The 14,375-nt window shown below is 50.4% G+C and overlaps 1 protein-coding gene across 14 annotated transcripts in view; it reads left to right on the top strand.

Annotated features, from left to right (window-relative positions):
- dati (zinc finger protein datilografo) overlaps positions 1 to 14,375 on the top strand; it is a 65,671-nt gene that overhangs the window by 21,714 nt on the left and 29,582 nt on the right. For 13 of the 14 annotated variants that reach the window (XM_086909030.1, XM_086909028.1, XM_086909024.1 and 10 more), the window contains exon 3: positions 9,380 to 9,710. In XM_086909030.1, coding sequence (XP_086765156.1) covers positions 9,380 to 9,710 — 331 coding nt within the window. The remainder of the gene's footprint in view (positions 1 to 9,379; positions 9,711 to 14,375) is intronic. The other variant, XM_086909017.1, reaches the window with a different exon arrangement.

Genomic DNA, 14,375 nt, shown 5'->3' with positions numbered 1-14,375 from the left:
GATCGATCGATTTAAAGATCTTGGAAACAACTCTTGTTTGAGAAACGGCCACCGGCGGAGGGGAGGGGAGGGGGGAAGGGGGAAATGGTGAGAGAGAGAGAGAGAGAGAGAGAGAGAGAGAGAGAGATAAAAGACAAAGCGAAACCAAGGTTCGCGTTATTTTTGCCCGACCTTTAATACTTCGGTCAACGGTGCCGATGGACTTTGAATGCGGTATCTCGATTGTCCTGCATTGCTCGATATCGCTCGATACACACTTTCTCCGTAGCGGCGGCTCGGATGCAACACCGCGGCGGCCGCCGCCGCCGCTCCTTTTCCAATCGGATCAACCGGAAAAATTTTTTCCTCTCCATTTATCCTCTATTATTCGCCGCGTCCAATCCTCCCTCCCTCCCTCCCTCGTTGCCCGCTTTCGCGTGAAATTCGAACGCGTGTATCGAATACAAACGGACGGACGGATGGATCACCGTTCGTTCGTTCGTTCGTTCGTTCGTTCGCTCGCTTATCTCGAACGTACTCGATTAATTCGTACGATCGAGAAGTTTTTTTATCGCTCGCACTCGAGCTATCGATCTATCTCGAGCGAAAAAATGAAAATCAAGTCATTTATTTATTTATTCTTTTTTTCCTTATTTTCTTTTTCTTTTTTTTCTTTTTTCCATTTCGAGATGATGATGGCGAGAAGAGTTAACGTAAGAGGAGATAAAAAGCGAGGAAATCGTCCGGTTCGATCTTCCGTTCCCGTTCGAGTCTCACGAACGATATGCGTTTGCCTGTGCGTGAATGTTCTTATCATGACGTCATTGATAAAGCGGCCATGATGGATAGGCAAAGTCTGCTCACAAAGAGACCCCGCCCTATTTTTTCCTCCCTGCCTCTAGCCGGACACACTTTTAGCGCGCTTAACTATGGCACTAACCTTCGCCGCGCTCCACGCCCAAAATAATTTCAACGAGCAAACGGGAGAAAGATGGCGAACCGAGGAACGAGTTCCAAGGAGTTCCACCGAATCGAATCGAATCGTTTCGCGCCACTTCTCTCTCTCTCTCTCTCTCTCTCTCTCTCTCTCTCTCTCTCTCCTTTCCCTTTCTCTTTTTCTTTCTTTTTTTTTTTTTTTTTTTTTTGATTTTTTCTCTTCTTCCTCTCGCCTCGATCGTTGCATATTTCTTTCGATCGCTTTCGATTCCTAATCCTCCGAAATCCTCCTCCTAATCGAAACGTCGGCGTTGCACAAGAGTCGAACGCGCGAGGAACGGGGGAGAACGGTTTCGAGATCGAAACGAGACAGTGGAAGAAGAAGAAGAAGAAGAAGAAGAAGAAACTGGCGACTCGAATATTTCGCCTCGTTCCAAATTAATTTCGCGGGAGTAAAGGAAGAAACGGTCGCGCGTTCGATCGTGTTCTCGAGTTCTCCCGGATGGGAAACCAACTGTCGATCAGAAGTGCAGTTGATCGCATCTCGATCGCACCTCTCGAAACCATTCGCACAACGGGGGCGATGGCCGGCCCGATTTCGATAATTTTTTTTCACCTTTTCGACGAATTGGAACAATTAAGAAACGGCGCGAGCGCGACTCCTCCAACGTTGAAAGGAGCTCCCCGCTCTTCGCGAGGAGCGAACTTGGGGATGGGCGCTCGATGCGCCCCAAAGATCGCGTGGTTGGAAGAAGAAGAAGAGGTGGAATGGAAAAAAACCGCGTGCGTGATCGGGTCGAAGAGAGACGACTCGATATCGGAATCGCGGAATACTTCCTGAAAACGGCGGCGTAACGCGTCTCTCCTCACCCTGCTCGAGCGCACCTCGGTGGCCTCTCTCGTCTCTCTTTCCATTCTCGCCTCTCTTCTCGGTGGCGAGGGTGGAGGAAGAGAAGCAGCGACGAATGTTGCGGCGGTGGCAATAGTAGCGAGCCACGGCCGCACGATGACGACGACGAGAGGAGGAGGAGGAGGAGGAGGAGGAGGAGGAGTGGAGGAAACACACACACACACACACGCACACACACACATACGCGCGCGCGCGCGTATACACACATAGGCGCGGAGAAGAGGGGAGGGAGAAAGGGGGACGGCGGAGGACGCGTATGACGAGAAGAAGTAGGGGAGCGAGCGAGGGAGGTTGTGAAAGAGAGATAGAACCGGGCACGATTGGCCCCTTCCGCCGTGTCAGCGGTGCCGATTGGCTCGCGTTCCCCGGAATCGTGTTATTTCAATCGATATCTCTTCGAGTAGCCGGCGATTTTTCGTCGCCGCGCGTTATCAGCGCCTTTCCACCTTTTTTCTTCCCCCGTTTAGCACACGCACAGCGCGAAAGACCAAGAAATCGCTCTGTCCCCCCCTTCGACCGGCTTAGTTCGCGAGAGACGCCACACGCTGGCGTACAGCGCTGCGTCCGCGCTTTTACGCTACACGGGCGCGCCAGCTCACCCCCGTGAGAAAATCGGGCGAAAAGGGAGAAAGAGAGGAAGAGGGAGCTTAGAGAGAGAGAGGGAGAGAAGAGGGAGAAGAGAGGGAGAGAAACAATAATAACAATAATAACGATAAAAAAAAAGAAGGATCGATAGAGGGAATAATAAAGAGAAAAGAGAAAAGGACGAGGTGGAGAAGAAGAAGAAGAAGAAGAAGAAGAAGAAGAAATTGAGCGCGGTCGTGCAGAGTGATATTCGTTTCCGAAGTGGGACTCGGTAGGACGCGCTCGTTCGTTCGTTCGTTCGTCCTTCGTCCGCGACGATCCCTCCTCCTCTTTTGTCCGATCTCTCTAACCGCCGGTTCTTCGTCGTCGTCGTCGTCGTCGTCGTCGTCGTCGCCGCTGCCGTCGTTTCGTTTCGCTTTATTTCGAGGGGGGAGTTATCGTGTGGTAACACAGTGATTCAAGCCGGAGAACCGTTCCCACATGTATACGTGAAAACAGTGAGTTTCGTTTCCACCGTGTGTGTTCGTTTATTGCAATATTTTCGTGAACAAGAGAGAGAGAGAGAGAGAGAGAGAGAAAGAGAAAGAGAGAGAGAGAGAGAGAGAAACGTTCGAAAGTCGCCGACTTTTCGTCACTTTTTCTTCTTCTCCTTCTACTTCTACATACGTTTTCCTATTGTATACGTGTATATATTGTACGTATATATATATATATATATATACACACATACACATTCAAGAGGAATATTATATTACATATAAATATATAATACTATACGCCAAAGATGTACCTGCGAATGATATCGAATCATCGTTCCGTCCGTTCGAATCCGTTCCCGACCAGAGACCATTCAAGTAATATCCGTCGAAAATAAGGGAGAGGATTTTGTTTGGAAGAGCAGGAGAGAACGAGTGAACGGAGAAAAAATCGAAAAGGAAAAAAGAGAAATATAGCGCGCAAAAAAAGCGCTATAAGTTGAAAGAAAGTATATTATACATATACACGCGCACACGCGCACACACACGCGCGCGCACACATATATATATATACATACTCGAGACACGAAAAGTAAGCACGTGAAAGTGGAACGATACCGTTCTCACACTGGAAGGATAATAGTACTAGACAAAAGAAGAAATCACGCCCTCGTGTGTGCCTCGTCGTGTTCGCAGTGTCATATTCTCACGCAGCCTTGTTGTTTCGCGTTGTTGGAATACAAATATAATCGAGTAACAAATATATCGGAAGGGAGAATATATCCCTTCCTCCCTTCCTACCTACTCGTTTCTTTTTCTTTCAACGAAGGTAGGGAGAAAAAAACAGAAAGAAAGAAGGAAGGAAGGAAAGAAAGAAAGAAAGAAAGAAAAAAATCCGAAAGAGGAAGAGAGATTCGCGTCGAACAAAGAAAAAAAAGAAGAAGAGACTAGGAATAATAGGAAAAGGGGACGCACTGTGACGACGGATCTATCTATCCATCCATCCATCCATCCACGGATCTCGTAACATCTCGTGACGAACTAGCGATTTAGGAAAAGGGAATCGGAATCAAGCGATTGTCGCGAATGCGACCTGGAATAAGGGTAGCCATGTCGGTATCACAGTCTTTCGTATCACCGTGCGTGGAGGGCGGGAGGGACTCTTCAGGTCGCGTGCTCGAGATTCTTCCCTGAAGATGTATGGCACCAATGAAAGCCACGGGCCGAACCACGGGCCTTGGACACCGCCCCCTGCGCCCCAACCGCTCCCGCCGCAAGCCCAACATCAAAACCATCCCCGACCTCACCCCCACAATCATCCGAGCCACCCGCCGTACGTACCGCCGCCGTATCAGCATCCTCATCACCACTTGCCGCACGAGGTAATTATTGACGATATTCCAGCCTGCTTCGACCGGCTATCTTCCCTACAACTCCAAGAATCTTTCGAAAACTCGCCAGAGATCGACCGAGGAGCTCCTTCCTCCTCTATCCACAACGCGTCCTTCTCCAAAACTCCTCCCCCTTCTCCTTCTCCTTCGACTTCTTCTTCTTCTTCTTCTTCTTCTTCGCATCGCTTCGTGTTCGCCATGTGTTAATCGACGCGAGGACGAGGAGAAAGAAGGAGAGGAGAAAGAAATTGGAAAATTGTTTCGCTCGAGAAAGTTTATTTACGAGGCCAAGTTTTTTAAGTGAGAAACGTTTAAATAAACGGGGAGGAATGGAGGCGAGGCGTGAAAGAAGGAGCGAAGCGTGGTTCGAGGATAGAAACGGGCGGAGTAGAAAGTGACCGAGGAGGTATGAAGTATGCAAAGCCGTTGTCTGTCGTTGCCCTCTTATTGGGCTAATCGAGCGCCGTTTCATCGAGGATTAGAGATTGTTACACCGCGCGGCTACACGGCAACGCGCGTACGCGTGATTAATATCGCGAGGGAAACCTACAACGATGACTTTAACTGCTTATGGTACAAGTTCGCTTCCCCACCACCACCACCACCACCACCACTACCACCACCGTCACACCGATCACGAACCGTAGAATATATTATACCTGGTTACGTATAGCGGTGTAGCGGGTACAAGTATGGACGATTATTATAACGTAGCCGGTCTAAGGTTCCCTACGTGCTATTTTGACACCAACTCGGGTTAAAACCGGGCCCGCCGTCCGGTAACCGGCGGCTGGAAGCGAGAGTTTCTCTTCTCTCAGCCGAGCCCGGCTAATTCTCCCTCCCGTTCCTTTTAATTCGAATCGTTTCGAAAATATCGAAAATAACGATTTCGTATCCGATCGATCCGTTCTTCGATGAATGACGAAAAAAAAAAAAAAAAAAAAGAAAAATTCTCCTGTTCGACGCACGCGTCTCCACGCGCGCCTGGAAATTTCGCGTTAAAAAAAATCTTTGTATCGAACGCGCGCCTTCCCTCCTCTCTCTCTCTCTCTCTCTTTCTCTACCACGTATCGAAGGTAGAATTCAACCTCAAGGCCACCTCTCGCGCACCGATCGCTTTATCGAGGAGGAGAAGGGGGAAAAAGAAATCTGCGCAAAATCGGGGGCAAAAGAATTTCGATGTGGACGAGTGGTCCTTCGCCTTCTCTCGAAACAAAAAAAAAAAAAAAAAAATCAGCAGATCAGCAGGATTCAGGAAGGGAACATTGGATCGTTTGATCGACGCCGAGGGATCGAGAAATCGTAAAATAGAAAAAAAAAAAAAAAAAAAAAAAAAAAAGAAAGGATCAGCCCCGGTAACCGGAAGCGCGAGGAACACGCGCAGGTAGCGGATCTCTCGAGGTGGCGCGATTTCAGACGGATTAAAAGCGGCGATTATAGAGAGAGAGAGAGAGAGAGAGAGAGAGGAAGGGGAGAGGGAGGGGAGGAGAGAAAGAGGCGGAGAAGGTCCACCTTTTCCTTTATATTACGGCACTATTCGCGGCCGCAGTTTAGACAGATAGGTGGGTAGTAGGTAGGAGAATGAGTCAGGCAACGCTAGGTAGGTTAGATTGGACGTTGTCTCCGCGTGCACGCACACGTACGCTCCGAGATACACGTATACGCCCGTTTGCGCGCACAGGGAGAGAGAGAGAGAGAGCGAGAGAGAGAAAGAGAGAGAGAGAGAGAGGGAGAGAGGCGGAAAGGTGCGCGCGCGTATACACAGAGAGGCACACATACCTCCGAGTTAATAGCACATGCGAAGTGCTAGATGGCCGGCGTGCGTGGGTGGACGTGGAACACGTTGTACCCGCGTATGTGTGCCACGGAGAAAAGGCATATGGTCAGCAGGTGAGACCTTTGCTTTGTGTTCCAAGTGTATAAAGTAGCCTACTTCCAGTGACCAATGTTATTCGGCCGTAATTTACCGAGGGAAGGAGAGAGAGAGAGAGAGAGAGAGAGAGAGAGAGACAAAGGGTTGCATCGTCCGGATCCTTTTGGCATCTCCCTTTCGAAAAAAACGGACAAACTTTCCGTCTGGCGAACACCAAGAAATATCCGAGTCGATCTTCTTCTTCTTTCCCTTCCTTCCTTCCTTCCTTCCTTCCTTAACCTTACCGATCTTCTTTCTCACCGGTATCGGTGAAAGAGAGAAAGAAAGAAAGAAAGAAAGAAAAAGAATGAGAGAAGAAGAAGAAGAAGAAGAAGAAGAAGAAGAATAAAAAGGAGGAAAGAGAGAAGGGAGGAAAGAGCAAAGGGTGAAATCGAGATGAGGGATGCCCTTTAGGAAATATAACGGATGATATATTTTTCCATTATTAAGGACATTAAGCCGGCGGCCCGCAACCAGCCAACTCTTTCCGTTTTCTTCTTCTTCCTTCTTCCCTCCCTCCCTCTCTTCGCGTCTCCCCGGCTCCTCTCTCTCTTTCGCTCTCGCTCCCGGTTCTCCTTTCTTTCTTTCTTTCTTTCTTTCTTTCTTTTTTCCTTTCTTCTTTCTTTTCCTCCCCCGCCGACGACGACAACGATAAATCAGAAAAAAAAAGGATCGAAGGAACGGCGGTATGGCCGGGCGACGGAACGCAATTTTCCGTCTGCCACCAGATAAAAATGTGATTAATGAACGCACGGTGTTCGAGTTTTCGTGAAAAACCGAGCGGGACCTTTGTAAACCGTAGTCGCCGCGCGTCGCTTAATTAGCATTTGCTTAAAAATCGGTGGAAGAAAGGGAAGGGGAGAGAGAGAGAGAGAGAGAGAGAGAGAAGAGATTCACGTCTCGAAACGAGACTTTTTTCTACTCGACTCTCTTCTCAAAAATCTCACTTCGCTCCACTTGAGACGGTCGTTAAAAATTTCGTAACTCGACTTCGACACCGAATTGTCCAATTCGTGCTCGCCCTCTTTCTCACCCTCTCTTCGCGACCTCGCCCTTGGTTAATCCGCCTTTGGTGGCGGAAAAACGCATCGCGATTCGCATCAACTCTCTCCTTGCGCGAAACGATGCGGTAGGGGGAAGGAGACAAAGACAAAGAGGGGGATATTGCGTCGGAACGAAGGGAAATCGGTCCGAGGGAAAGAGATCGTCAAGAAGTTTCGGGCGAAATCGTGGAAAAGCTTTGGAAAAAAAAAAAAAAAAAAAAAGAACGGGATATGCCTGTACCTCCGTGATGCGAGGGAGACGCGTGGCGTTTCTTATAGAAATGAAATCGGCGTCGAGAATACGATCGTCGGGGAGTTCGTCCGGATTGATTCGTCCGTCTCGTCCTTCTTTCTTCTTCGAAAGAAAGAAGTATTCGAGAGAGAGGGAGAGAGAGAGAGAGAGAGAGAGAGAGAGAGGAAAAAAAAGGAGGAATAAAATCGAGTTGCAGCCTCTCTCACGGGGATTAAGAATCACAGGGATGGCCAGTGTCGAAGGTCGGCCGTCAAATATATCCAACGTCGCGTCGTCGTCCTCCCGCAAAGAAAGGGTTGAAAGTCGCAGAAACTTGAGAACCCTCGGTGGTGACAATTTCAATTCTCTCCTCGCCTTTTTCTTCCATCTCGTTTTCTCACTCCGCCTCTCATGGTCAAACCACGCTCCACCATCTCTCTCTCTCTCTCTCTCTCTGTCTTCGTCGCAAAGGGTGGCCTAAGATTCTTAAAACTTCTCGCGAGATTTTTCGATTTTAATTACACAGTTTTAACATATTTTAATAAAATCCTTCGGCTCCCGTCCCATCCCGTCCCGTCCCGTCCACCGTCCTGTTTCCACCCCGCCGCTTGGCGGGCCGGCAAGCTGGTTTTCCCTTCTTTTAATTCCCGCGACTTCCTCCTCCCTCTCCACACCCTCCTCCCCCCCCATCCACCGCTCCTCTTTTCGAAATCTGTCTCGACCGATCGAAATTATTCGAGTCCCGGACTCGACTGTTTTTGCCGCCGACTGTACCGGCGTTTCGACGTTAACCCTTTGGCTCGTTCGTTCACCTACACCCACACCGGGGGAGGGGGACGACCGAAGGATGAGGACGAGCAACACCTGTTCCCTCGACGAGAGTACCCGAAATCGAGCGTTCCACGGCCGTGCACGGGCCCCCTTCCTCACCTCCTCCTCCACCGCCGGTTTTTATACCAGTTCCTCGCGTTCGTCGATCGCGTCGAGGAACAGAAGAGCGTTTGGCTCTCGAGCCAACGTTGCGAACGTTGAACGCACGTTCCGTTTAGCCCGGCAGGCAATCGAAATCATCGAAAAACATCCCGATCGCTCGTAAACATCGGCCGCTTTCGAAAACCGCGGCGACGGACGTTCGTCGCGCCCTCCCTCCTCTCCTCCTCCCTCGCTTCCTTCCCCTCCTCCCCTTCTTTCTTTGGCCAGCTGTTACGCTGTTACGCTATTAAATTGAACGAGAGAAGAAACGCCGCGAGAGGAGCGACGATTCGCGCGCATTCGAGGGAAGGGAAGGAAGAGGAAGGAATCGTTTAGGAGAGTTTATTAGGGAGCGTAGGAAGGAAATCGAAAAGAAAATTTCCCGAACTGATTCCAGCTCGCAATATTCCATTTTCGAAACGTACCGGGGGGAGGGAGTTGCATTTCCGTCGATTGGAATAATATAATACCGAGAGAGAGAGAGACTCGGATTATCTTAGATTAGACTAGAATCGATCTGTACGAATCGTCGAAACGATACGCAACGCTCGCGCGTGAACGATAGAAAAAAACAATTGTCGCGTCGGAAAGGAATGGATCGCTCGAGCCGTCCACGTACAACGAAAACCGAGGCGAAGCCGAAACCGTTCACCTTCGTTTCGCCCTTCCTTTCATGCGGGGGACGAATAATTAACGGATCAAAATTGACCCGTCCCTCGTTAGATCCGTCCCTCCCTCGCGGGGGACGAAGAAAAAGAGGAAGGAGAAAAGGATTGAGAAAGAAGGAAGGAACGAAGGGTCGAACGGCGTAGGCCTAGCCTCGGAGAGAGGCGTCCAAGGAGGCGATGGCGATCGGAGGGAGTTGGAGCGGTCGGAACTTCCATCGATTCGGCCATCCTCCGTGTTTCGATCAAAAGTGCAGCGTACCAACTAACTGTGGCAGTTCTTCTCGCAGATCTTCATGCACAAGAGCGCGATGCAGATGCACGCGAGGGAGCTCGGGGCGGCGGGTGCACTGACGGGGAGAGGTGGCGGCGGCGTGGCGGGCGGGCTGGCGGGGCTGGGCCCGATCGGCGTTGGACCGGGCGGGATGATCGCCGGGAACGAGGTGAAGCCGCACCAGTGCCAGCAATGCCTCAAGTCGTTCTCCAGCAACCACCAGCTCGTGCAGCACATCAGGGTCCACACCGGCGAGAAACCGTACAAATGCAGCTACTGCGATCGCAGGTTCAAGCAGCTCAGCCACGTACAGCAACACACCCGCCTGCACACGGGTGAGTATTTCTTTCTTCCTTCCTCCGCTCTCTCGAGCGCGGGGTGGATCGAGTAGCGACTTACACGCTACTCGGTCGAAAAACTTTCCGCGGCGGAATTAGCCACCATCGAAAAATCATTTCGCTCTCGCGAAATCTTTCGTTCTTTCTTTTCTCCTCCTCCTCCTCTCGTTGACGAAGGAACGAGCGAGGAGGAGTGGATTGGGAGAAGAGGAACGAAACGATTTGGAATAATTTTCGTTTCTCTCTTTCTCTCTCTCGGGACGAGGCGCGCGAAATAATCCGTCCATCCGTCCGTCCGTCGTCCGATCGTCGAACGACGAGGAGGAGAAAATGGACGAGTTTAATACATGCATTCGGTATTCCCGGGACTGATAGTAAATTCTATGAATACCGCATTGCATCGCGGCCAGTCGATAATCAATAAATTAATATACTATTATAATCTGTACGAGCGATCGTGCGTTCCGATTGTGGCTAATTTTAATGCATGCTGCGAGATTGCTCAATGCGCCTGGTGCCGCGGCAGAACCGTTCGTTTCCAAGACACCGTTGACTGAACACGTTGTCGTCCGGTATGCATACAAGTTGCGTATTGCAGATAAGTTCAATTTACGCGGGGGGCGAACGATCGAATTTATCGAGCGGGGAAACGCTCGACTAAGAATAGCGGTGACGGAGAAAGAACGGTGGAGGAAACGAGGGATATATACGAGGGACGACGAGGGACGAAGCGCGGGTAGAATAATGAGAAAATTCGACGGCAAAAGCCAGCCAATGGGTCGCGCCCGGGCTGAGAAAGAATTTCATTAAGGGATGAGCGTAGTCAATCGGAAGGTATTAGCCTCCGGAGAACCGAACGGTCAGCTCCGCGTATGACTGGACCCTTGGAGAAAACTCTCTCTCTCTCTCTCTCTCTTTTTCTCGTTCGTCTCGGTTCCCGATCGAGAAAAAGATCGAGAGAGGGAGGAGGAGGGAAAGGACGAAAAGAAAAGAAAAGAAAGGAGGGGGAGGGGAGAGGGGGAAAAAAAAAAAGGAAAACGAAATCTCGTCGGCATGCCAGCTATTTAATCGAAACCTCGTCCAACGGGGTTTGAGCGGGAGCCTCGAGCTCTCGTTACCCGCGAGAGGATAACAGATCGATTCTTAACAAAACATTCCTTACGTCGAATGATTTCGTGGTCGCCAATCCGATTGGGGTAAAAAAAAAAAAACTCAACTTTTATCGCTAGGAATCGAAAATATTTTCGCGCGGAAAGAAAATATATATATTCGTGACGCGATTATTTCTATAACCGTGTTCTTAACGATGAGGGGGGGGGGGTAAGCGTAAGAGTAAGAGAAGGGGGGAGGGGGGGAGAAGAGGAGGGAAAAAAAAAAGGGCCGACATTGATTTCAGCGCACTCGTTTCAACCCCTTCGTCCTTTTCGACGACTACCAACGAGCAAGTAACTACTGCTCAGCAACCCCTTACATTAATAATCACCCTTCCCGCGTTCACCGAGGTTCCCACTCTACTGGCCCGGCTACGGCTGGTACTTGAGCTAACGTCGGGTGCTACTACGCGCATCTATCGCATGCACGCCTTTCGGTTTCCGTGTCTTTATCGATGAAACGTTTTAAATAACCGTGTAAGGGGAGGGGAGGGCCTCCCCCCCCCCTCTCTCTCTCTCTCTCACTCTCTCTCCCCCGACTCGAAGAAGAAGAAGAAGAAGAAGAAGAAGAGAAGAAACGGAATCATCGCGAAGGCGCGAAAAAAAGTCGCGATCGAACAATCTCGAATCGATCGGACGAAATTTTATCCCTTTATACCGCTTCCCCTCCCCTCCCCTCCCCTCCCCTCCCCCCCCACTAGATATCCGACCAAGAAAATTCCTCATTTTCGATCTCTCGCCACCAACGGCATACCAATTTCTCACGATCGAAAAATCGGCGCGCTCGCAGTTGAAATTCCTTCCGAATTCTCCCGCCCGCCCCCCGGCTATCGTTGTTTTCCCGAAACGATAGCCGCGCTTCCGGGCCCCTCTCCCCCCCCCCTCACCCCCTCGCCCCCGACCATTTGCATACCATATTGATTTCTCGTTTCGGTGCGAGATCTCGCCGCCTCGCCGCGATTGGCCGGTCGAGATCAAAAAAACGGCGGGAATTTACTGCCGCACCGTCGCGTTCACGCGCCGCCGCCGCCGACACCGCCACCCCCGCGCGCGTTACAACAATTTCCCTCCAACGGCACGAATATATATTCGCACGCGCGCGCCTATAAAATTTGCAACGTATACGCATATAATTCATTAACCGAAATTCGACAGAAATTCGCGCCGCCCGCCCGCCCGCCCCCGTTCGTTCGTTCGAAGCGATTAAGTAGAGGGGTTGGAATGGTGAGAGAAACCGAGAGAGAGAGAGAGAGAGGGGGGGGGGGAGGGAGAATGGTAGAAACGAAGGACGGCGAATATAATATCGGTGAGTGTCCACGATATCGATAGCTGGTCAATAGCTGCAGCCTAGACAAATACCTGCCGAGGGTGTACGTAGTCCGTCCTCCCCTCCCTTGGCGGGGTGGCCAATAGGAGGTCGGCCCGCCCCACTCGGGTTCCCGCGCGCGAAAAAGCGCGGGAATTTTTCGATCGCCCGATCGCTCAATAATGGAACCGAAGTTACGCGCCGCCACCGTCGCGCGCGCACACCGCCGCCACCACCACCACCACCACCACCATCGCCACCACCGCCGCCACCGTCATCACCATTACCCAAATACTGGCCACCCTCGTGCGTGTATGCGCCTCGCGTACACGCGCACGAAAACACGCAGCCCAATAAATAGCCGTACGAGCGTTTGCGAGCGTGTTGGAGCGGACGATAACCGTGGAGCGGGCGGAGTTCGTAGCCGTTCGGTCAGGGACTGGCAAAGATTATCCATCCCTTCGACAACGAGGAAAACTCAATTTTCACGGGGGGAGGAGGGGGGGGGAGGGCGAAATCTAATGATCCTATGGCCCTAACCGTACGCGCGCGCCCAATTAATCGGTTTTCCTCCCTCCACCCGTCACCACCGATCATGATTTCGCGGCCGATGCTGATCGATTCTTCCTCCTTCTTTCTTTCGAGGGGGGAAAAGTTAAAACCGAATGGAATCGTGGATCGTGATCGAGACAGGCGAGATCGCTGTGCCGAGGGGGGGGGGAGAGAATTATTATTATTCGTCGCGTTAATATTCGGCAATAAACGGCAACTCATCCCCTCGTCGGGAGAAAGAAATTGACGACGTTACGGAAGGAACGGAAGACCGGGAACGGAGAACCCGGTTCATTAATACCGATACAAACGGGAGAGGCAAAGGAATCAACCCCTTTCGCCGGCTTTGAAAAAAGGAGCACGTCCTCCCGGCGAAATTGACCGGACAATTTTAAAGCCCACTTAAGACTGCGAAAAATTGCCGCATCGTTGGTGCATGAATAAAAATTAAGTTCTCGACAAGGAGGAGGGGAAGGGGGGGGAGGACAGTGGCGGATGTAAGGAGAATGAAGGAAGGGGGAGGAGGACGGTTCGTATCCGTTTTCGACGAGAGAAAAAAGAGGGGGGAATTCGAAATTTTTTCTCTCTCTCTCTCTCTCTCTCTCTCTGTCGGATTCTGTCGTTCCTTGTCAAAGTTCCCTTTGACAAAAATGTCTCTCTCTCTCTCGAGCAGAAGGGAGAAAGGGAAGTTCCAACCCCCTCCTCCCCTGGCGCTTTGCTCCTTTTCTCCTTTCCTCCCTCCCCCACTTTTAATTCGCTAATTTCGCCGAGTTAAGAATTTATGCGACGGAATGTCGTCTCTCGTCGAGAGAGAGAGAGAGAGAGAGAGAGAGAGAGAGAGAGAGAGCATTTGATGTCTCGACGAGAAAAATCAAAGAGGGGCAGCGGCGAGAGAAAGAACAGCGGCCTTTTATCGCGAGCGCGAATGAGCCGGGAAATTAAAGATTGCAAAAGGAAAGCAACACAAAACCGTTTTCGCGTTTTACGGTTTGATAAAACTGCCGCGAGGGTGTGGGTAAAAGGTGGTAAAAGGTCTCGTATTTAATACCCAAACAATCTCCTCCCTTTTCCGCGAAAAATAATCTTTGTTTCCCGATAAACGTTTTCCAATTACCCGCTCGCTTCCCCCCCCGGATTATTTCGCCCGGATTGGACGAGAGAGAGTCCGATTGATCGCGGCCGAGAACGCGATATCTTTCTCCCGTAGTTTACTTAATTAATTCCCGTAATACGAGTTAATCAACTCGACCATGACCGTGTATCGTAAATATTTTAACGAGCGATACGAATCCTAATATTATACTTACTATATATATAACGCATACACTAGCGAAAATGTACACACATATATATATATATATATATATATATATATATATATATATATACGTATATCAAAAATTGCTCGATTCGATCTCGAAATCGCTCCAAGCCTCGGATTAAAATTCGAAATCGCGATTCGTGTCCTATCCCGATATCGGGGCCAAGACGCGTTTATCATTCATCATCGCGGGGGGGTTCTCGTTGGATGCATCTTGTGGACGGATGCGTGGACGAGGAGAAGCAATTAGGCGAATTCGGACGAGGAGAAACGAGGGCGAGAACTTTTGCTCGGAACGAGCGTTAACTCCGGCGTTCACAAACACCGATACG

This window comes from Apis florea, unplaced genomic scaffold (assembly GCF_048593485.1).
Source record: "Apis florea isolate Af1SG1 unplaced genomic scaffold, ASM4859348v1 contig_3081_pilon, whole genome shotgun sequence".
NCBI lineage: Eukaryota > Metazoa > Arthropoda > Insecta > Hymenoptera > Apidae > Apis > Apis florea.
This window is presented reverse-complemented; position numbering and strand designations above follow the sequence as displayed.